The following is a 25,715-nucleotide window of genomic DNA, read 5'->3' on the forward strand; positions in this document are numbered from 1 at the left end:
AATGAAATTCAAAGTTAACGAAATCTATATGGTACCAGTCACGCGTCAGTTTTCGTGTTACACTGGGGGAAAAAAAATAATAATCTTCTCCTATAGGTGGTAAGGTTTCAGTTGGCCCAACCAGAGGGTGAAGAAAGAACACACACGTTATTTTCTTCATAAACTAAAGAACAAGAGGATTTGTATTTTGCTTTATGTCTTTAAAACAATCGCTCAGATGTTTTATCCTTCAATTGGGAGGAATATGGTACGATATCTATTTAAATAACCGAAATATGTAATCTATGGGTTTTCTAGTTCTTGTGTTGGCAACGATATACGGATGTGATGTAGTAATAAACGCAGACCGCTAGTGTTCTTTCCGGTGGTGGTGGTGAGTGTGAGTGGTGTAGTGCCCAGTGGTCTTACAGAAAGTCTTCTCTCATCTTTCAAAATGAGGATTTACAAGGATATTTTCACAGGTGCATTATTTTATTATATTTTTCGTACGGCGTAGTTTGGTCTCGCTTTGTTGTTTCTATGCTTTTGTAGTCATTATTAAATGACAGTATGTGTGTCGTCTTACTTCAATCACATGTGCTTGTGGCAGGCAGTTTGTTTGGTCTTGGAATGTTTGTGAGTAACTACATGTACTGTTTTTTTTTTTAGGTGATGAAATGTTTTCGGACACCTACAAAGTAAAACTCGTGGACGAGGTGCTGTACGAAGTGTATGGGAAGGTAAAGTTGTATTAGTATCTGTAATAAGTTGCATACTCTAATAGCCAGCATTTCGATGTGAAGTTCTGGTAGCAATGTATGCAATAAAAATAGCCAATCTTGTAGGCAGTTAGGTTAATACTTTTTATCGAATGATATAACCTAGCCACCTATACTAGGGCTTACATCTGTTTATCAGTGCATGATTAAATTAATTATTAGGTTTCAATTGTACTTCGTTGACTCAGACTAAAAGGTATCTTGAATGTGGAGAGTCAGTGTATTGATACATTCCACCCATTGTACTTATATTCAAAAATGGTCGGTTCCTTGAAGTTTTAGCTATCATTTTCTGTGATTACTTCAAGTGACATTTCCTTTAAAATTTTTTAGCACGTTACAAGGAAACAGGGGGATGTCCAGATTGAAGGCTTCAACCCATCTGCTGAAGAAGCTGGAGAGGGAACAGACGAAGCTGTTGAGTCTGGTGTAGACATAGTGCTCAACCATAGGCTGGCAGAAACATATGCATTTTCTGATAAGAAGAGTTACACATCCTATTTGAAGGACTACATGAAAAAGTAAGTTATAAGAACCTGTATATTGTAAAACAGTTGTATCCCAGTTATTGCTATGTCTGAAGTACTTAACTGTTTAATGGCTCAGTGAAGATGTTTAACTTGGTCATGAAATACAAGTAAAAGGATAATTAGTGAATCCAGTGTATTGCTCTGTCATAACAGAGGGTCATAGTTAGTGGAAAAGTCCATATTTAGTTATGTAGAGATTTAAATGGTTCATCTGTTTGAAAAAGGGGACACCAGGTGTTAAGTATGTTTACTTTATCAATAGGAAGTTAAGGCACATTTACTAAAGCTGTGTTTCAGTGACAATAGTAAAATGACTTTGGGTTACTGTGTAGTTTAGTCACAAGTGATCAACAATTATAGCTGCACTCATTAAAATTGCAGGAATAATTTTAATATATAAGGCTAGTAGGTTTGTAAGAATTTTCTATCTTCTATAGAAATAACTATCGGGATCCCAATAGTCATATAGGCCTTGTTTGTAGGAGCAGTCTGAATATATTGTAAATACTTTTTTTTAGAGTGTTGCTGGGATGATTCATAACCTTGGTTTCGCATGAATTTACATAATCATGCTGATGATATCCTTGGCAGACTGAGCAACACTAGATGTCTTCAGATAAATTTTTTGATTAAGATGTTGTAATGCAGAAAGGTTTGTAATCTTTGAATTATTGTAGGTGCAACTTTGGAGTAAACATGGTGCAGGGCAAGAAGTGAGGGCAAAGAAAATCACATTGGTAGTCAAATGACACTAGAGTTCATTTCTGCAGAGATGAACAGTGATCAGTGACATGAGGTTTTAAAGTAGTGATATAATGTATATTAAGTGGGTATTGTTGGCCATTGCTTATCTCTTGCAGTTCTAGTAATTAGTACTGTTAGTAGAGACATGCCCAAAACACAGAACTATCCTATGCTCCCTGAACATTTTAATTCCTTTATCAGAATGTAAGATAGCTTGGCTTATACTTGGTCTTGTTTCAGGTGATGTCCCTATCTTCTTGGGTCTTGACAAACTGCCCTACTTTTATCAGCATTACTACATATTGTACCTTCTGAACATACTGATTAGCAGTTATGTTTTGTCATATGAAGTTGTCAGCCCCTGATCTTATGTCATAAGATTACCTAAAAATGAAATGTTGGGCCCTTTTTTAGTGGTTGGTTCCTGCAGCCCCCTCAAGCAGTTTGAGACTTTTGTGTAGTCATTTGGCTCTTCAAATTTAATGCTGTTGCACACATGCCTATGAACTACTTAAACTGCACCTATGGTGTGTAAAGATTGGTTCCATAACATAGCAGAGATGGAAAGAGAATGTTAGATATGTGCAGATCAGTGGCTGGTAGTCACCTAATCTGGCTGCCTCGTTGGTAGTTATCTAGTTGCTGAGTCTATATGTTGAGAAGTCTTCAGATACTGGTAGCACACAATTATCTACAAAAATACCAGTTTAAGTGTAAATGCCAAAAACTAAGGGTCTAGTGTAGCAGGGGATACAACCCGTCGGCTTTGGACAATGTCACAAGTCGCCAGAAAGCAGTTTACCATTTTCGCTTTTGCTGTTATGTTTGTTTCGTTTTTCTACTGATTGCTTAATAAAGTGGATCTGTTTATTCTATCTCGTGAGATTTTTAAAAAAGCCAAAAACGCTTATCAGCTACTGAAGGGAGCTACAACACTAAGAAGAATCGCTTCTCGATTGGCGACTTGTGACGTCAATGTCCAAAGGCGATGGGTTGTATCCCCCGCTACACTAGTCCCAAACTAAAGCATGTTCAAATATTTTTTGCTGTCATTGATCTATTGAATATCTCCATTGTCTGGAATAACTGATTAACTTGTTTTGATTGTCATGCTATGAGAAATATTATCAATGATGTTGATGACAGTGTTGCAATGCCAGGCAAATTATTTGATATACAAGACTTGCTGCAGCAGCAACAGTTCTGATGGGTGCATGTAATGAAGGCAATTATATTTTCCTAAAGCTAGTTTTTAATCTACATCTGATGTGGGAAGAGACAGAATTTTATGTAAATATACCATCACAAGAAACTTCGTAAATACCTTGAAGCATACATCTAGTGTAGTGGGTTATTTGGAGAACTAAAAGTGGTATAGCAGCAGCTTATTTTGAGAGAGCAGTGAAGTGCTTAGAATTTTCTTTGGATTGCAAGAAAAGTAAATGTCTCGGGATGTTGCTGTCTCAAATTATAAATGTAATCAGATAACATTGTTTGTGGAGACAGATGAGGTGCACCACCTAATGCATGCACACATGCATCAAATGTAGGGCTGTTACCAACATGTTGGTATCTTCTTGATGCTGACCAACTTGATAAAACATTTTGAGAGCATCGGACATACACAGGGGCAGAAGTGTAATGCATTGTAGTCTTTAGCTGTGACTTAAAAATTCTTCTTGTTTGTGATTGTACCTGTAAATTTGACCACTTTTGATTGCACTTTCTTTTCTGTAAGCCCAAGAAAAACTGTATAGATATGAAAAGCCTTTCTCATTTTGATATAACTGCAATAGTAACTAATTCAGGTTGTGTTATAATAGTAACAACATAATATTGAGAAACAGAATTTCCTTTTGTTATGCTGAAATAGGTGCAAATTTTGTTGCTTATGAGGTACAGTAATATACTCGTGAATCTGTTTCAGGTTAGTGCAAAAACTTGAAGAAAAAGACCCAGAACAAGTTAATGTGTTCAAGAATAACACAAACAAAGTAATGAAAGATATCCTTGGAAGGTTCAAAGACCTGCAGTTTTTCACAGGTAAAGTTACACTACATTCCAAGTTCACTATAATCTTTTAAAGAAATTGAAGAAATTGATGGAGAAAGTGTGATCTAAGAGATTAGTATTTTTGAATTGCTGCATGCTCTGCTGGCTATATTAAGGCAAGAACAGAACCAAAAATATACTAGACACTTTCTTCTAATGATAAAAATGGAACTAGTTATCAGTGTGGTGTATTTGAAAGTATAGCAAAAATCTTGATTGACAAATCCTTGCTAAATTGTAGGTTACTTTTGTATTGAACCCGTAATTGTTAGTGGGCATATTTCTTAAGCTATTTCATAATTGCAAGAGGGAATGCTACTGGTGTGAGCATAACACTTTTTACTGCTTTTAATGATAATTATTGTATATTATGGGTTGTTGTAGTAAGCCTTGTGCTAGAGCACAAAAAATGAAGAGTTATAGGCACATCGAGCTGCACTTAAGAGTTACTTGGATCCCGTGTGAGGTCCCATGTAATTAATTTTAACTGGACGAAAGTATAAAGTTTTGCAGTTTAATGAAGTTGTTTACCACAGAACAGACCTGACTTATTATGTAAAAGATTCTAATCCTTACAGTGCCTAGAATAATGAGTTAGTAGAATGGCTTGAGCCCTAAATTGAATAAAATAGTAGGAAGTGATAACACACTCTATTGTTATTTGTTGCTGTGTCAACGTGTTAACAAAGATTGTTGTATATGAACCTAAATAATGATGCTGTAAAGTCACCGAACACTTAATGTGTGTAGCATATTTCAACACTTCTCACTGGGATGTGTGTGAACCCTATTTGAGCAAAAAAAAAGGAAAAAAGTGTCTCGGCTTAACCTCGCAGCAAAATTCTGCTGCCAGTGTAGTTTTGTTGAAACCTCCCTGACATTAACCCTATTGCTGCTACAGACGTTTTTTTCCTCCTACTTTTTGCCAAATGCTTATGTGGTGAACAGTGGGGTCCCATCTGCTATGAAATAATTATGTTATACCACAGTTACTGTGCTAAATCAAATTAAGTAAAATATTGCCTGAAATTTTATTCTGCAGAGATAGTAATGTGGATGGCAGACCTTGCTTTGCCAAAGGAGACAGGAAATAGGCCATTTGCACAAAAATTCTAAATTGTCATTGTGAGGTAATTGGCTAAGTTAATGCTTTAGAACCAAAAATATATTGTAATCTGGAACACACTACTTTATCAACCAGACCAGTTTGTATTCAAAATAATTAGATCATGAACATCGCTTGTATTTAGGCAAGACAAATAGTCCATTCATTGAAACATTGTGCAGCAGAATGGGGCCAACAATGTGGCTTAACACCTTGCAGTATCAGTTCCATCCGGTGGTGGTGATCTACTGCATATTGACATTCTTGAGATGCTAAGTGGGTTATATTAACTCTTCACTTGGGTACTATTAGTGGTGTGACTTGAACTTCTCACAGGCATATGGATTAAGTGCATGAAAATTTTCCTTTATTCTGTGGGGACACTGCCTTGTGTTAGGAACATCATACTTAAAACTGGCAGATGCCTTCCATAACAAAACTGAACATGAAAGAGAACTACAAAAAATCAAATTATGAATCAACACAAAAGACTGCAGCCAGAATCTGGAGGCAGTCAGATGATGATCACACCTACAGGGATTCAGATTCAGTAAACACTGTTAGTGTATCCACATGGTGGAATCCTGCTCAGTTGCAGATGCATGGGAACAAGTGTGGGCAAATCAGTAGAAAGTGCTATGCTCGTCCACAGGTGCCTCATTGTTAAAGCATTTCATGCATACACTTCTTTGCTCAAGAGTTTGTTGCTTTTATTGAGATGAGACAGCAGAAAATGAAAACCCGATGGAAACTGTAACACGGTATCTATATAATGTGTATCTATGTATGTGGGGAATATAAAGTGACAGCTTTCTTGCAAATTGTAGAATGCTGCAGTGATATTGCTTTTTTGCTTGGGAAACTGAGTCTGGAGTATTGGGTGTAATTGAATTTCTGCAGTGGTGAGGTTAGCAAAACCATTTTATCTGGGATCTGGTGACACATATTAGTTCAGGTTATTTCAAAACAAATCAGTGGTTCTTGAAATTGCAAAATATTTAAGAAGTTTGTAGTTATGCAGAGATTAGTTTCATTACATGTCTGTTTTTGTAAAAAGTTTATGCAACTTCAAAATTATTATAGATTAACATTCTCATACTACAAATTTTGAGTATCTTAGCCTCAGGCCCCACAACAGAGGTCATGTTTTCTAAAGTTGTTTTTTCCATTTTCAGTGTCCCTAATTTCAGTTTCTAGCAGCTTGCTGAGGTGCTCCACGTGCAAAATTTTGCAGTTTTGGTTTCAGGCTCCTCAATTGTCATGCTTAAGTCACCAGAGTGAATATTTGTCCAGTTCACATGTACACTCTTCTGCTCTTTACCCACTTCTCTTTGCAGTAATGTGCTGGAGACTATTTTTTACTTTTAACAAAGTAAGCCCATACTTTTTGCTCAGGGCATCACATCAGATCTAAAATTTTTGTTCAAATAATCGTTAGAAGTGGAGTTTTGTATTACTTTGTGATCATTTATGAATTTAAGATAGTTGTTTGTCAGAGATTGCACATAAATTGCCATATACATAATACAGGACTTAACACCTGAGGATATTTGCTGCCTGTCTAATACACAGTGCAAAAAATTCCCACTAAATGTAGGAAGCAATACTAAGAAGTGCGGTCTCCATTTTAAACAGGTTACCTATGTGCAAATTTGCTTGCATAGTTAAAAATATAGAGGAAAAGTGAAAAATTGAACAAGAAAAGCATTGATGGACATTTATAGTAAAAATATACTTTTTAAAGCATTATGGTTGTAGAATAAGTGCAGTTGATTTGAGCAATATATTAAATTGTCTTGTCATTACAGGATATTGATACCTCTGATCAGTGTACTGTTAATACTATGTGCATACAGAGACCAAAAATATGTTCATTTGTACCAGTGATAGACCTTTGCTCATAACTATCTTGTAATTAGTTACTGCTTTTGTTCTTGGTTATTCAGTGCAGTGAGCAGCGATTATATCATTTAGTGATGATTTAGTCTGCTCAGTTTTTTTTTTTTAGAAATAAAATGAGCATGTGTAATGGTTGAGTAAAGCTTCATTCAAATTTATTTCTTGCCTAATATAAATCTTATTTTTTATGTTTCTGGTATTAATTTCTTTACCGTCTCAGGCCTTTTTCTCCTAGTTTCTGAGAAACCATTAATAAAAAAATGTTATGAACTGATTACATTTTCAGTTGTATGGAAGGAATCTCATTTTCACATTTTGCTTTATAATGTGGACATCGGTACCTTAAATTTTCTTATCCTTAAGGGCAGATTGTACTGTCTGGGATAAATCCAGGGGTAGCTAACAGAGGAATAGACTAAACACAACTAGGAGTGTGCATTGTATGCTGCCATTTTATTCCATGGTTAGCTATTCCTGGAATAGTGCTTTCATCTGGTTACATTGGCAACAAACTAAGAGCTTACTGGGAAGTTACACTTTGGTAATTTCATGCTTATTCAGTCGCTTGCAGAAATAACATGTCAGACATGAGTGATAAATGTTCAGTCGCAAAACTATTCACTTGAGGCTGGTCTGTGCTGTAAGTGTTGGAGCCTAGAAGACAATGTGGAAACTGATGCTGTCTCGTGCAGTGAAGAGAGCACAAAACATTTAACTAAACTTCAAAGTTACTTGTGTGCACAGCATAATGTTCTGTCTTGAAATTAAAGGGGCAAGTATTTGTTGTTTGACCAGTAAGAGAGGTTTCTAAATTTCTGGCTAGTGTGGGGAAAATAGTGCACAACTTCATAGGTTAACAGAGTAGCTACAACAAATGTAAGATTTAAAGAAATGTAAATAAAATGCCCACAAAAGGTAAGAGGCTCCACATTGATGATTGAGAGGCATGAAATATTAGTTATTTACAAAAATATACGTTATTTCATAGAGTTGTCAACAAGATTACATAAATCAGTTAAATTCAGATGTAACATTTCTAGACTAGATGACAGTCCAAAGATAGCCGAATGGTAGATGAATTGTAAGTAGGCTACTTCATATAGTAGCAAATGTGAAATGCTGTCTGCTTTATGAAATAGTTGGTCTTTCCAGAATTTCCAACAAACTGACACACATGGAGATCTGATGGACACTTCTGGAAAGTGTTATCTACAAGGGTAATCACAAAAGTGAGGTCTCATATTTTTTATAAGTACTTAGACCTGTTTATTTCTACAACAGTTTAAATCAGTTTACAACTTGAACATTTAGCTATTTTTTGGCATAATTACCATTTCTGTCGATGAATTTTTGTAGACACTGTGGCAGTTTTTGTATGCCCATGTCATACAAGCTTGCCGCTATGCTGTTCGGAAAGTTATGAACCTCTTCTTGTAGCTTGTCATTGGAGCTGACTTGCTGGGACCACAATTAATGCTGACAGGTACTGTGACACTCTGAAAAAACTGAAAGCGGGTAATTTAGAACTGGGGAAGAGGAATGTGGAGCAAGGGCATACACATTCTCCACAGCAATGATCGCCCGCACATCGCTCGGCAAACCGTTGCTCTCCTGCAACAGTTTTAGTGGAACATAATCACCCACCCACCCTATAGTCCTGACTTGGCTTCCAGTGACTATCACCTGTTCCCTAGGTTAAAATAACATTTAGCCAGAAAGCGATTCAGCTCAGACGACGAGGTGAAAGAAGAGGTTCATAACTTTCTGAACAGCATGTTGGCAAGCTACCTTACGTTTGGGATTACCCTTGTAGCTTGTGGTTATATTTACAACTTAAAATGATTAATTCTTTACAATGGCAATGGATGTTCTACAGAAAATGCCATTGCTGAATTATGGAACATTATTTGTGCATAAACTTCTCAGTTTTTGGTGTATATACAGTAAATCCTGTTTCTATGCTGTGATTGTTATTCATATTGGGGCACATATGAAGAATAAGATGCCAACAATTACAATGAACAAGCATAATCTTTTTTATATTGCTTGGGTAGAAATGTTCTTATGGCATATATTCAAATTAAAGGTTATTGCAACTAATCCTGAATATTTGAGGAACATTAACTATTTAATACATAATTTTTGCTTGTGCAATCATCTGGAATAACTACATGTAATCTAGGAGGGAGGGGGAAGTAACTAGAGATTTATTAACACCTTTACTGTATTCCTTCTTTCCTAATGATCTCAGCTTAACAATTTTGTTTCTGGAATAAAAATGCCTTTTCTCAAATGCAAAAGAATTAGCAGAGTTGCTAATGTTGCTGCTTCAAAAGTAGCATGACAAGAACCAGAGAAGGTGAAAGAACTGTATCAGTTAAAAAAGGAGCATAAAACTCAAAATTTGGATAGAAATAAAAATTAAAACAAATGGTTTGATAATAAAAATGTTAACATTTTCATTTAATCACATCAGAGAACTGAAATAATTAACAACTGTGTGTGTGTGTGTGTGTGTGTGTGTGTGTGTGTGTGTGTGTGTGTGTGTGTCGCTTTTAGTAAGGCAATGGTTGTCCCCTTGTCAATACCAGTGATGTCTCCAATGGAAAGAATGAATTCACCAGAGGGAAAGTATCTTGAGTGTCAATAGTAGCTGGTTCATTGGTGGAACAGCCATTTCTTAAAGAAGGAAAAGAATGACAAGAGGCAATTTTGACAGAGAAATTTAGACATAGCTTGCCACCCACTTCTTCCACTAATTAGATTTCAATAACAAGTCTTGTTAGCTGAATGATGAGTAACTGTGCCTTTATTATACAAATATCTATCATGATAAATTTTGATTTGCTTGTGTGGGTAATACTGAGAGATAAAGAAGCTATATTGTGCAGCTTTTTTTTTTTTAAAAAAAAAAGCAAAAAGTGCCTGCTGACTTTGCTGTTAATGTTACTGTGTTAAAGTTGGTTTGAGTAAACAGAATTTACATGTTAATGGGAATAATGCTAGATGTGAGACAAATTTGTTGCTCAGTAGTATTAAGACTTGTGGTACCAATATTTCCACTAAAAGGTGGAAAGTAGTTGTCCCAAAAGGAGGAAAGTTAAAAATACTTTGTGCCCTAGATGTGGCTCGGGGAACTCTGGACGTTATTGTACCATCAAACTTTTCATTACATTAGAAATCACAATGTTGTCCAATACAAAAAGGGTGTTAATGTAATTACTGCCAAAGATTTTTATGCATTTTGATTTTATTAGTTCTAATATTGCAGCAGTTGTAACACGCATCAAATAAATGAGACTATTTTGGCAAGAATTATCATTGTTTTGCACCTAGTTTATATAAATAACGTAATATATCATTCATGAGGTACAGATATCAAATATTATTACAGATAAAAAATATATGCTTGTGAACGGTATATGCCGTCAGTCATTTGCTACAGTTTCTCACATAAGAGATCGAAAAGACGAATTCAGTTTTCGTTCAACAAACAAAATAAAGATGCAAATTTGGAATTGTCATTTTCTTCGAAGTAGTTGGAGTGATCTCACTTCCTTTTTGTTCCTCATTCTAACCAATAATTCTGCCCAAGTATTGTCTCTGGCTGATTCTATCACTATTCCTGCCATTGTCAAAACTTTCTCCAGTTAAACACACTAACCTGGTTCTTAATTGCTAGTTAATTATCTTGCAGTTTTAGTCAGTTTAGTTGGTATTGTGGGTTGGTAAACAGCATTTCCTGTGCTATTCCAAGAACAGAGCTTAACTGGCTGCTGATGAGTTTGTACAATTGGCAGTCACTGAACTAAGGATTGTGTATGTGACAGGGTGTTGAGTGTATGTTAAAATTTCACTTCCCCTTAATTTTACAATAACAGTTAATATATATATTTTGCTGCAAGTCTGTGTCTCTTAGAGTTTTTAAGCTGATGTTTTTCTGTTAAAGGTGAATCAATGGATATTGATGGTATGGTAGCATTATTGGAATACAGGGATATAGATGGAGAAAGTGTCCCAGTTATGATGTTTTTTAAACACGGTTTGGATGAAGAAAAGTTTTAAATATTATCAAAAAGGTAAGTTTCTTGTAGATACTCTCATTAAGCTTTTATATATGTTAAGTATGAAAATGTGGCAATACCTTCCAGGTGCTTTGTGGGGATTTTAGCAAATGTGGAAACAGTTTTTTGAGTCATTCTCATTGGTAGCAGCATTGAAATTAAGTGCTTCCACCATTTACACATACATTTCATATAGTATACCTTGACCAATGCAGAACATTCCTGCAACTATGAAATACTGAAGAGGACTGATCACACAAAACATAAATGACTTCACTATCTTCACAATTTGTGACAAGTTCATTATAAGAGGATGGTTTCTCTCTTTAACAGGAAAATTTGCTGTAGAATATAGAGAACTGGATAAGCTGGTGTACTGTTGATCTGGGAGAAAGATTACTAGTGGCTTAACTCCCCACATAATAGTTATTTATTCACTACAGACAATATGTGCTACATATTTTCCTCTGTATGTTTACCGTATTTACTAGAATCTAAGCCACACTTTTTTCCGGTTTTTGTAGTCCAAAAAACTGCCTGCGGCTTAGAATCTAGTGCAAAATAAGCGGAAATTCTGAAAAATGTTGGTAGGTGTCGCCACAACTAACTTCTGCTGTCATATATACGTTGAGCTACACAGGTATGCTTAGCAGGCACAAAGATAAGTACTGGCGCCAAAATCTCTGTGTCAGTAAATAAATTTAAAGGTAGAGAATGAAGAAGAATGTAAACATTATGCCATGCATTATTTCGTGTTTGCTGCTATTTCATTTAAATCCTGTCTGCCTAATAAACTACGAAACTAGAACAGCAAACGCGGAAAAATACATATAATATCATGTTTATATTAGTGATAGTGATAGTCAGAAACTAAGCACGGCAACTGACTAGATTTTTAAATCTAAGATGACCCTAATTTCTGTGCAGAATGTAATGTACTAAAGTCGTCTGCAAAGATTTTCAAACGGAGAAAGTTTCGCTAAACCCTCGTTCAGAAAATCTTCTATCATTTGGTTCTTGTTAATCATTATCAAAGAAAGCAGCAGTTTAAGTAAGAACAAATAGCAGACTCTCGCCACTGTTTCGCTTATGTGACAATTCCTCTTTTTTTTTTTTTAATTGTAAGCCGCGGTAGCGCGCACAAAAGCAAGCCATGCCGCGAGCAGCGACAGGTCGTAAACACGCATTATCAGAATGTGACAAACAATGCATGACACAGTACAATAATGCATTTTCAGCTTAGTCACATAAACACACATAACAAAGAGAACGGCAATTACCAGATCAAAGCAAAATAAGCAATCGATTCAAACCAGACGAAGCACACGAAAAAGGAAGGGTACCCGTATAAATACGGACGGAGAGCCTGACACATAGCAATGGCTACCTGGTAACTGTTAAGCTTAAGATTCGAACCAAACTACTGTAGCTGTATTTTCATCCATTCGACCTCAATTGTTTCATGTTACAATGGACCAACTGTTTTTTGATTTGGAGGGGCGGTCTAAAACTTTTTTCTCACCTTGAATTTCGAGTCTCAAATTTCAGGAGCGGCTTAGATTCGGGAAATTTTTCTTCCTTGATTTAGTCTCATTTTTCGGGCGCATATAAAAAAGATTATTCTTTCCGTGCTTTGAAGTGACAGTCTCATTTGGCATCACCTGTGTAGAGATCTGCACAGTTGTATCCACAGTACTACAATCCATGAGACAAATGATGGATATTGACAGTTAAAATGGCCATGTGGCAATGTTAGATGGGGCTTACAGCACCTCATAACCAGTTGCTACTACTAGAATTCTGTAGTGTCGAAAACAAAACGCTTGGCAACATGTAGGTTCCATTTGCATGCATGAATTTATTTACTTTTAGTAGTTTATATATAAACTCAAAAGCCGAACAGCCTTGTTACTTCATTTTGGTTTTCTTCATGGCCAGTGTTCTTACACCTGATACTAGTTTTTTCACCGAAACATCGGAAACTTGGGTTGGAATATCAAGTTTTAGGGAAAGTATAGATTTGTACTCGTGGAAAATGACATGTTGAGTTGCAGACAGGAACAATGAAAAAACTGTTACACATCATAGCTTTCAGCCAAAGCCTTCTTCAGCAAGGAAAACATTTGCCCAAGCAACCACACCTCATGCACAGATGACTACCACCACTGTCAGCTCTAACTGGAAATGTATGGTCAGAGCTGCTAGTGGCAGTAGTAAACTGTGCATGAGGTGTGCTTGCTGCTTATTTGTGTGAATGTTTTCTTTGCTGAAAGTTTTGGCTGAAAGCTGTAATGTGAAAGTCTTTTTGGTGTGCCTGTTCCTAACTCAATGTCATCTTTATGATGATTAGCAGTCTGTCCTTTTCCTAAGATTATTTTTCATCTAAGTCATTCCTGGCAAATGGGTGACCGTAGGTGAGTGATGTGAGGGCAACAGCCTTTATCTTTTAGGAGTTGTCTTCAGAATGTTGTTCCTCTTGATGACTTAACAAATGATACAGTTCTTAGTTTGAAATCAGGGTACTGCAGGACAGTCTTCCTTGGAGTGTTGTTATTAATTCAATCTTGTACTGAATACAGATATTTGCAGTTCGTAAATCTGTGAAGTACAAGAATAGTTTTTACAGTTAACCTTCTAGTTCTCTTGCAGATCCTGTAAACTCATCCTGTCACATCTATGCCACCTGTATTGGTTTGTGGTAATTGATGGAAAGTCATCAAATAAAACAGAAGTGACTTCTGGTGTTCCTTAGGTATGTAAGTGATTTGGGAGACAATCTGGGCAGCTGTCTTCAGTTGTTTGCAGATGATGCTGTCGTTTATCGACTAAGTCATCAGAAGATCAAAACTAATTGCGAAAGATTTAGAAATGATATCTGAATGGTGTGAAAATTGGCAGTTGACCCTGAATAACGAAAAGCGTGAGATCATCCACATGAGTACTAAAAGGAGTGTGTGTCCACGAGTGCTAAAAGGTATTCATTAAACTTTGGTTACACAATAAATCATTCAAATCTAAAGGCCATAAATTCGACTAAATATCTAGGAATTACAATTATGAACAACTTCAATTGGAAGGAACACACAAATGTTGTGGGGCAGGCTAACCAAAGACTTTTATTGGAAGGACACTTACAAAATTTAACAGATCTACTAAGGAGACTGCCTACACTACACTTGTCCATCCTCTTTTAGAATACTACTGCACAGTGTGGGATCCCCATCAGATAGGACTGACGGTACATCGAAAAAGTTCAAAGAAGGGCAAGATGTTTCGTATTATTGTGAAATATGGGAGTGTCACTGAAATGATACAGGAATTGGGCTGGACATCATTAAAAGAAAGGCATTTTTCATTTCGACGGAATGTTCTCACGAAATTCCAGATCACTAACTTTCTCCTCCGAATGCGAAAATATTTTGTTGTTACCGACCTACTTGGGGAAAAGGTCACCACAATAAAATAAGGGACATTGGAGCTTGTACGGAACGATAAAAGTGTTAGTTTTTTTCAGTGTGCAATATGAGATTGGAATAACAGAGAATTCTGAAGGTGGTTCAATGAATCCCCTGTCAGGCCATTAAATTTAATTTGCGGAGTATTGATGTAGATTTAGATTTTTGTTGTAGCAACCAGTTACAGCTGGACAAGGAACCTAACTGTATCCGGATCTTTCCTTCCATCTTTCACATTGATCCATAGGCTGCTACCCAGGCTTGGTCGATGCAGTTATGGCTGGCTTTTGGTCATAACATTTTTGCTGTAGAAATGAGTCTTCTTACTCTCTGCTCAAGATAAATTTCCTTGATTTTCTAGAATCTTCAGAGATGAACTTCTCTGGGTATTCACAATTTCACCATTGTTCCAGAAAATGATTGAGATTACAAATAAGAATGATGCCGAGATTACAAATAAGAATGATGCCGTTTAGTAAGTTACAAATTTATTAAAAATTAGCAAAGATAATTACCACAGGCATCTAGGAACCAATGCTCGAAATTGTGGCACTAAGTCGCAGTGTCCATTACAGTGGACATTTTTATTTTGTAACCATAATCAAAGAAACTTGCAGTACTGCCGCATCTTAAGACACAGCAAAGCCTTTAACCCGACCTGGTGCAGATCCCAGACGCACTCGAACAGTACCCAAGCATAGGCTGCACTAGTGTCCTGTATGCTGTCTCCTTTACCTATGAACCACACTTCCCCAAAACACTCTGCACGAAGTTTTGAAAAATACGCAGTGGTGTACTCACCTGCCATGGTAATAAGTATTAAACAAAGCTGTCAAATGATTGTTGAAATTTTCATGTACGCAAAGGTAAATCACCAAATCTGGTGACAAATATTGAAAATTGCATTGTTTGAGCTCAGGTAGCTGTATCTACCTCTTTAAGTTATATAGAGAGAGAGCCACTATGACGATTGGTCAATGGCATGGTACCATGCTAAATTCATGACTATTTTGCAGTTACACTAATCGAAAAATACCACTTGCATAAACTGATTTCTTATATTTTTGTCTATGCTGCTCTCTCCCAAGTGTGTAATTATTTTTTCTGTGCAGCCTTCACTTCCATTTAGGCTGCTTCTATTGAGTCAGTGTTCATGACAATTTTTGAGCCGGTTTAACTACTTGACAGATTCTACAAGGACATTCTCATCTTCAAAGATCGTGAATATTGTGGTTGCAGCAATGTAATATGCACCCAATCCATATCGAAATTACACTAGTATGGAAGGAACCAAATGAGTTCATGCCTATTCTTGAGCAGTCTTGTAGATTGTTTGCTGGAAATTGTGGTTTTTTTTCCCCAGTCTCAAGTGATTCAGCTTGCTTCAAATCTTGTTTTCTCAACAACTGAATGTTTTTCTTGTTGCCAAAGTTTGTCATGAACTGACTGATACAGGGCATAATCAATAACAATCATTGAGGGTCTTGTCAGATTTGTCACTAGTGATGTCTCCAACCACTTCTGAAAAACTACACTACTTATCTTTTTGTGATATTCATATGTCTTCTTCTGACTGAAACATAACAGGCACTTTAGCATAAAACTACCTGATGTGCATATGTGTAAAATAATACACCATCCTTTTCCAACAGGCACTGACATTGTCGCATAGAGCCTTTCATCACTCCAGCCTCTGTGTAATGAAGGGCTGGTATTAACACAGGTTTCATCTAGCCACATTGTACTTAACAGCACCTGTGATCCTGTGCAGAATTCTGCACTGCCATGCAACAGCTGTCTTGTTACATTTTAAATGCTAAATGGAGTTGCTGAAGCCTGTCTTTGAGTACTGTAAGCAATAAAAATTTGCTGCTAACTGACACAAGCAATTTAGTGTGGGATGTTACCTTCTGTTATAAGACAACTGGCTTTTTGAAAATTGTCCAAATTTGTCACTTTGTTCTTTCTCAGCCACTTTTTTCATGGTTCCTGCAGCCTTGTGCCACTCATGTTTTATAGTTCTTTCTCTATTGTTACAATAATGTTATGTTTACTTTCAAAACTGTTGCCAGTCCTCTTAAAAATGTAACTAGCAGGAACTGGCTCATCTTTTTAGTTTTTTCTTAAAGTTGTCCCTCACTGAACATATGAATTTGCTGGTGTTGCTGTGTAGCATGCTATTCTTCCACTGTTTAACTTCACAATAAGTTTTTACCATTCTTCCCACTGGATATGGTTTTAAATAAGATGCAAATAATCATAAACTTCTTGTTACACAAAAGATGAAACAACAGTACCAGTTACATGACACACTGGTACGTTTCAGACAGGTGCGCATTGATTCTGCAGTGCAGCAGTGTTCCGTGCTAACTCCTCAAGCAGTCTCATTGGCTAGCTTCCTTAGGCAGCTTAACAGAAAGATGATGCTACTGAGCTGTCACTGTCACACACTCATTTTGGACTAGTCATGTTGTGGTTAAAAGTCTGAGCTGATGCAATATGCACAGCTTACTATACATTAAAAGAACAGTGTCAAAATTAAGGTTGCCATTGATTTGCATTATATGCTTACACAAATGTGATATAAAATTGGCGAATCAGTCCTCTCAAATGTTTAGTATTATATATTGCTACCTAAGAGCAGGACATTAATTACCTGTGATACAGTGGGTGATTTTCAGATTTTTCCATGAATATTCACAGAACATTTTTGTTGATTAGAACAGTTGTTGTTGTTGTTGTTGTTGTTGTTGTTGTTTTCAGTCCTGAGACTGGTTTGATGCAGCTCTCCATGCTACTCTATCCTGTGCAAGCTTTTTCATCTCCCAGTACCTACTGCAACCTACATCCTTCTGAATCTGCTTAGTGTATTCATCTCTTGGTCTCCCTCTACGATTTTTACCTTCCACGCTGCCCTTGAATGCAAAATTGGTGATCCCTTGATGCCTCAGAATGTGTCCTACCAACCGATCCCTTCTTCTAGTCAGTGCCACAAACTCCTCTTCTCCCCAGTTCTATTCAATACCTCCTCATTAGTTATGTGACCTACCCATCTAATCTTCAGCATTCTTCTGTAGCACCACATTTCGAAAGCTTCTATTCTCTTCTTGTCCAAACTATTTATCGTCCATGTTTCACTTCCATACATGGCTACACTCCATACGAATACTTTCAGAAATGACTTCCTGACACCTAAATCAATACTGGATGTTAACAAATTTCTCTTCCTCAGAAACGCTTTCCTTGCCATTGCCAGCCTACATTTTATATCCTCTCTACTTCGACCATCATCAGTTATTTTGCTCCCCAAATAGCAAAACTCCTTTATTACTTTAAGTGCCTCATTTCCTAATCTAATTCCCTCAGCATCACCCGATTTAATTTGACTACATTTCATTATCCTTGTTTTGCTTTTGTTGATGTTCATCTTATATCCTCCTTTCAAGACACTGTCCATTCCATTCAACTGCTCTTCCAAGTCCTTTGCAGTCTCTTACAGAATTACAATGTCATCAGCGAACCTCAAAGTTTTTATTTCTTCTCCATGAATTTTAATACCTACTCCAAATTTTTCTTTTGTTTCCTTTACTGCTTGCTCAATATACAGATTGAACAACATCGGGGAGAGGCTACAATCCTGTCTTACTCCCTTCCCAACCACTGCTTCCCTTTCATGTCCCTCGACTCTTATAACTGCCATCTGGTTTCTGTACAAATTGTAAATAGCCTTTCGCTCCCTGTATTTTACCCCTGCCACCATCAGAATTTGAAAGAGAGTATTCCAGTTAACATTGTCAAAAGCTTTCTCTAAGTCTACAAATGCTAGAAATGTAGGTTTGCCTTTCCTTAATCTTTCTTCTAACATAAGTCGTAAGGTCAGTATTGCCTCAAGTGTTCCAGTGTTTCTACGGAATCCAAACTGATCTTCCCCAAGGTCCGCTTCTACTAGTTTTTCCATTTGTCTGTAAAGAATTTGTGTTAGTATTTTGCAGCTGTGACTTATTAAGCTAATAGTTCGGTAATTTTCACATCTGTCAACACCTGCTTTCTTTGGGATTGGAATTATTATATTCTTCTTGAAGTCTGAGGGTATTTCGCCTGTTTCATACATCTTGCTCACCAGATGGTAGTTTTGTCAGGACTGGCTCTCCCACGGCCGTCAGTAGTTCCACTGGAATATTGTCTACTCCGGGGGCCTTGTTTCGACTCAGGTCTTTCAGTGCTCTGTCAAACTCTTCACGCAGTATCATATCTCCCATTTTATCTTCATCTACATCCTCTTCCATTTCCATAATATTGTCCTCGAGTACATCGCCCTTGTATAGACCCTCTATATACTCCTTCCACCTTTCTGCTTTCCCTTCTTTCCTTAGAACTGGGTTTCCATCTGAGCTCTTGATATTCATACAAGTCGTTCTCTTATCTCCAAAGGTCTCTTTAATTTTCCTGTTGGCGGTATCTATCTTACCTCTAGTGAGATAGGCCTCTACATCCTTACATTTGTCCTCTAGCCGTCCCTGCTTAGCCATTTTGCACTTCCTGTCGATCTCATTTTTGAGACGTTTGTATTCTTTTTTGCCTGTTTCACTTACTGCATTTCTATATTTTCTCCTTTCATCAATTAAATTCAATATTTCTTCTGTTACCCAAGGATTTCTACTAGCCCTCATCTTTTTACCTACTTGATCCTCTGCTGCCTTCACTACTTCATCCCTCAAAGCTACCCATTCTTCTTCTACTGTATTTATTTCCCCCATTCCTGTCAATTGCTCCCTTATGCTCTCCCTGAATCTCTGTACAACCTCTGGTTCTTTTAGTTTATCCAGGTCCCATCTCCTTAAATTCCCACCTTTTTGCAGTTTCTTCAGTTTCAATCTGCAGTTGACAACCAATAGATTGTGGTCAGAATCCACATCTGCCCCTGGAAATGTCTTACAATTTAAAACCTGGTTCCTAAATCTCTGTCTTACCATTATATAATCTATCTGATACCTTCTAGTATCTCCAGGATTCTTCAGTGTATACAACCTTCTTTCATGATTCTTAAACCAAGTGTTAGCTACGATTATGTTGTGCTCTGTGCAAAATTCTACCAGGCGGCTTCCTCTTTCATTTCTGTCCCCCAGTCCATATTCACCTACTATGTTTCCTTCTCTCCCTTTTCCTACACTCGAATTCCAGTCACCCATGACTATTAAATTTTCGTCTCCCTTCACTATCTGAATAATTTCTTTTATCTCATCATACATTTCTTCAATTTCTTCATCTGCAGAGCTAGTTGGCATATAAACTTGTACTACTGTAGTAGGTGTGGGCTTCGTATCTATCTTGGCCACAATAATGCGTTCACTATGCTGTTTGTAGTAGCTTACCCGCATTCCTATTTTCCTATTCATTGTTAATCCTACTCCTGCATTACCCCTATTTGATTTTGTGTTTATAACCCTGTAGTCACCTGACCAGAAGTCTTGTTCCTCCTGCCACCGAACTTCACTAATTCCCACTAAATCTAACTTCAACCTATCCATTTCCCTTTTTAAATTTTCTAACCTACCTGCCCGATTAAGGGATCTGACATTCCACGCTCCGATCCGTAGAACGCCAGTTTTCTTTCTCCTGATAACGACGTCCTCTTGAGTAGTCCCCGCCCGGAGATCCGAATGGGGGACTATTTTACCTCCGGAATATTTTACCCAAGAGGACGCCATCATCATGTAATCATACAGTAAAGCTGCATGCCCTCGGGAAAAATTACGGCTGTAGTTTCCCCTTGCTTCCAGCCATTCGCAGTACCAGCACAGCAAGGCCGTTTTGGTTATTGTTACAAGGCCAGATCAGTCAATCATCCAGACTGTTGCCCTTGCAACTACTGAAAAGGCTGCTGCCCCTCTTCAGGAACCACACGTTTGTCTGGCCTCTCAACAGATACCCCTCCGTTGTGGTTGCACCTACGGTACGGCTATCTGTATCGCTGAGGCACGCAAGCCTCCCCACCAACGGCAAGGTCCATGGTTCATGGGGGGGGGGGGGGGGGTTATAAGGCTGCAATTATAGGAATATAACAAGAGAGCCAAAATCTTAACTTCAGATTTGATTTTTAGTTGGCATAAAATTTAAATGACGTAGTAAATGTGGAAAATCAAAATGTTATAAAAGTAGAATAAACTTGTCAATAAATTTTCCGAGTGTTGTATATCTTAAAGCAAAATCCCATACACAAGCCTGGGAGTATGGTTACAAAATTGCTGCCATGAAAATGTATGTACGAGTGGGATAGAAGGTGTAAAAGAACAGAGCAGAAATTGCCCTATATCATGGTGGGCCCCACAAAATTAACTTAAGAGCTGAATGCATACATCTGTGTCACCTGTGGCTGGAAGGTTAATTTATGATGAATTAACACATTTATAAAGTATATAGTAAACAGAGTGTATGACACTAGAAACATACTCTTATGACTTTGTAATATGAAGGAAATGTTCAGAGAAATTTATTGCTTACAGAATGTCACTGTAACAAGCTAATTTGTATAGACATGATTCTTTAGTTTATGGAATGTAAATTACATGAACCAGAAGAAAATTTAGACTAATTGCAAACCTATTTGCCAGAGCTCAAGTGACTTATGGGTTAACATGTGAACTGTGCTGCTAGGGAAGGAAAATGTTAAAATGTAAGATTTTTAGGAAGTTGTCAGAATCCTAACTGCTTTGTGCTGCAGAATTAAAAAATGAATAACTCTGTTCAACTAATGCAAATTAGTCCACAGTAACAATTTGTGTCACATAATCTGCCTTTTTGTGCTTTAAACTATGTGTATATTAAAGATTTGCTGTGAGATTTAAAAATTGGCTAAACATGTTTATTAGACCACTTTACTGCCATCTTAAGTTTAGATTTTGTTGACTAGTATCTGTTAACTGATATTCAGGGACCTTCAGCAACGACACTTCAGTTATGGGCAGATTGGCTGTTCTAATGTTGTGTGGATTTGTCAGCTAATTGGAGAATATAGCTATATTTTATTATGCTGGTAAAACTTGTTTGATCAATAAATGTTTAAATTTAAAAGTGCAGTTTGTGATTTCTGTTTCAGGTGAAGACTGGTGAATGTGATCTTCATACATTATGGATCCTGATATTCAGATTTGTTAAAACCCTAATTTTTTAAAAATGTGATGTTCCCTTCATTTGTGTTCCAAAACTTACTGTACATACTCAAGGGCCTACCCTGTGCTTTTTGTATTTAATGTATGTTGGAAGATGAGAGAAGTATTTCCATGTTATTTGTAATATTGTTTTGAAACAGTGCTTAATACACAGCTGCATTTCAGAGAAAAGTTGTCAGTATAAAATTTAAAAATCTTATTACATGAAAAATAATTTTCGTCATGTGTGTTAGTTCAGTGAAATAAAAGAACCTTGTGTGTGTGTGTGTGTGTGTGTGTGTGTGTGTGTGTGTGTGTGTGTGTGTGTTACAGAATACACTAGCTTCGTCTGTTATTGGGAAGATGAAATTATTAAAAAGTAGATATTTGCCAAACTTTAAAGTAAGATTTAACTCTTTCGGTCAAGTGAAGTATACAATTTCATATTGGAACAGAATGTACCATTTTGCTGGAGAACTGGAATTTATTCCAGCTGCCAAGGTAATTTTCTATTAGCACTTTGAGAAAGTTTTTAATTTAGCATTTTGTGTATCATGTTGCCATCACTTTATAAGTGATTTAAATAAATAGAAGTACATACAGAGTACACAATAACATGATCAAAGATGTAAAATACGATTTCTAGAAAGACCTGTGATAGAGATAGTGTGTACTGGAATAAGTTGGAAAAGGTTTGTCTGGCATAATCTCAACAAGACAGTGATTTTATTGATATACTAGAGTGCATTTCCTTGTATGATCTGAAGTTGTCTAGTAATGTTAGAGATTGGTAATTCTTGATGGCGAGAAAGAAACCATTTTAAAAAAGTTTTATAGATTACCTCGTTTAATCAAAGTAAAACTGCACACTGGTTTCAGAGTGACACTGTCAGATCTTCTGATCAGATGATTTCCATAAGGAAATGAAATTTAACACTTCACGTGGAAGTAGGGGAAGGAATGTTTCTTACTCAAGTACTTAAAAAGCAATTCTTCTTGGAAAACTATGGAGAAGTGTTAAACTTATTAACATATGTGATATGCAACATACTGCTCGTGTAACTCCTTAGGACTGACTAGTAAATTTCCTAGGTGCCCAATATATGCAGGTGGCACACAAGTCTGGTCCATTCAATATGTGGCTTCAATTAATCACATTCTGTGTTGATTACTGGAATATTTACCTAAATGTGTATTTAAAGCAGTTTTGGCTGATAAGGCAAGTGACATCCTAGAGAAACTGAATACAACATTGTAATAGTTGTATATTTATGGAAAAACTTCCAGTATGGGGGAAGGTAAGAGCGATTGTTCTTTTTTGTTTGATTAGTTTGTAGCTGTGAGAGCAGTGAATTTGTGAAAGCTAGAACAGTTTTCCTTCCAAAATTACGGGGGCTCAGTTGGGATGGATAAACTTAAATTTTGCTGTCTTCAAGATACAGAATCTTGTAGCACAATTTTGCTTGTGGTGACTTGTGCAATTTGGATCTGGTGAGCATTTACTAGTGTAAGGTCTACCTACACATTCATTTTAAGGTTTGTTTGGGTGCTTTTGGAATATCTGCAGCAAAGCAAATTGATAAAATAGAGGGACTCTGCGTCAAGTCAGGGTAGCTGTTGGGAACCTGTGAAGCATAAAGGATGCCATTAAAATGTTTTTCATTTATTCTCATTGGTTTTAAGCCTTCACCCTTCAGCACCAGCTTCGGCCATTGCTATTCAACTGTTGGAGGTGACATCTACCGTCAGGTCCATGGTTGTGTGCCCAGGTGAGGTTTAGCGATTCCGATCCCAGTGCTGGTTCGGTTGCAGTGCTTGCCCAGCCTGAAGTGTGGTCTCAGGCTGGCTGCTGTAGTGTACTTGGTCCCACTCAGAATTGTATGATGACACATCAACAATATACGTGGTGTGTCTAATCGTGTTACCAGTTAATCTCCTTCCTACCACTGGTAATTTTCAGCACCCAGAGACATGAGGGTGTTACAAAGGAATGTGGACCTCAAATAGGCCCTGTTGCTGGCTTCTGTATTGCAATACATGCTGTTGGCACCCTGCGATGTTTTAAGGACAGTCAGTTTCTCCATCAGTAGGCCACATCTTGAGCATGTCTTTGGCTAGTTTGTAGACTGTGATAGAGCATCTAGGACATAGATTCACTACAGTATCGTAATCAGTGATTTGATTGCTATTACTGTGCATGCCATCAAGCCTGGTAATAAGCTCGTGACAAGAGCTGGGGTGTTTTAACACTAGGACCAGCATTAGCAAACTACCTAGAAGGACTGGTACTGGTCATTTTGACAAATGAAGTTTCTCTTGTTTGTTTTCTGTTTAACTTAATTCCATACGGTGTCTTTATGGGTTTTGAGTTAGTAGTGAATTATGCTTGTCATACGAATGCATTATGCGTAAAAATTTCTACAGAAAGTATATTTAGCTAAATAAAGATAAGACTACTTTATAAATACAAAATCAATTGAAACTATTTAAACTTAAAAATGCAAATAAACACATAATTTTGCAATAAAATTTTATCTGTATGTGTATTCAAAGCCCCAAACAAATCAGACATATATTTAGTATGAAAAATAAAGATAAATGGACACAAATTGCTGTAACAATAAGAAAATATTTTTTCTGGCCTTTTCAAAGCCCCCGTAGTTGTCAAAAACACTTTGCACACATGTACGGAACACTTCAGTACGTGGAACAGATAAGATATTTTTGCACTATGTCAGGACTTGTGTACTGGTACCTTACTTATTTCTGTGGTCGTTTATATGAACAAGTTCATTCCTTGCTCATAGAGCCACAGAAGGGTTCTGCTAATTTAAAAGGAAACATTTGCCAGCTAACTTTTCGTCAGAACTTCTGCTGAAGCTGGGTGTATACACAGAGAAGGAAAAAAAAAAGTTCCCAGGTGAAAGTATGCTTTTCCATGTTAAGTGAAAGTATACTTTCCCCTCGGGATCATAAACTTACCAGTGCTTTGAATGGTTAAAGTTTTATACACCGGCATAGAACCTTCCCCCCCCCCCCCCCCCCCTTTAGGAAATGAACTGCAGAAAAAATGGGTTTTGCAAAGATCTTTGATTTGCAGCAATGTGTACGCTGCATATTTTCGTATTACGGAAATATGTAGTCGAATTCCAACAAACACAGAACTTAAGTTTCCAAAGCATTGAAATCGGGATAGCAATGCGCTCTTGTAAGCCAATAATAGTTCGTCATGTGATCTTGCCAGTAGATATTAATCGCATTTACATGAGGCTCCCAAAACAGGATTTCGTAAACTGATTTCCCAATTCCACAATCTATTTTCGCTCCCATGTGAACGCAGCTGGTATTCAAACATGCCTGGACTGTCTGCTTTCGTCTTGTTTTTAAAAGCTTTGGCTAATATTGGAGTGGCTTTTAATACAGTGAAGAATAAATAGAAATATTAGACTGAAGCTGTTTACACCTCGTCTAATTGAAGAGCAATAGTGATTGTGCCGTCTAACTCACACTGTATCTGTTGTTTTAACTGGGATAGCAAATTGCTTCAGACATTAACATGTGAACATGACAGTGAAAAACGGTTCTCAAAATTTGGTTGTCATCTTTCGGAAGATGTCGCATGTGAACGTAGTAATTCAGAGCATAGGACACATGACGTAGTCAGCCTATGGCAACATCACTGTTAAGTAATGCAAAAACACAAAATTGAGGAGAGAATTTTTGATTGGAGTAAGAATTGGACCCAGGTGATGTAAAATTTTCCATAATAAGCTGTTTCGTTTGATGCAGCAAGGGTAGGATGGCTATGCAACTTGCTTGGATGGTTATGCTTGGTAGCGCCTCTCTTGTTGTAGATAGAAACCTTCTCATGAATCCCTTCCTTGAATTTTATTCGTGAGAAATTTACAGGAATTTTTTCATTGTGATACATATTGTCAGAAAATCATAAAGAATTGCAGT

The 25,715-nt window shown here is 37.0% G+C and overlaps 1 protein-coding gene across 1 annotated transcript; it reads left to right on the forward strand.

The window, feature by feature from the left end:
- Nucleotides 1-302: 302 nt before the first annotated feature.
- Nucleotides 303-21,947, forward strand: LOC124776254 (translationally-controlled tumor protein homolog). The gene is made up of 6 exons (XM_047251127.1): nt 303-461; nt 649-719; nt 1,092-1,279; nt 3,960-4,075; nt 11,038-11,167; nt 21,704-21,947. Exons 1-5 carry the CDS (start codon nt 434-436, stop codon nt 11,151-11,153), a joined length of 519 nt encoding a protein of 172 aa, XP_047107083.1. The 5' UTR covers nt 303-433; the 3' UTR covers nt 11,154-11,167; nt 21,704-21,947.
- Nucleotides 21,948-25,715: the final 3,768 nt, after the last annotated feature.

This window comes from Schistocerca piceifrons, chromosome 2, assembly GCF_021461385.2.
Source record: "Schistocerca piceifrons isolate TAMUIC-IGC-003096 chromosome 2, iqSchPice1.1, whole genome shotgun sequence".
Lineage (NCBI taxonomy): Eukaryota > Metazoa > Arthropoda > Insecta > Orthoptera > Acrididae > Schistocerca > Schistocerca piceifrons.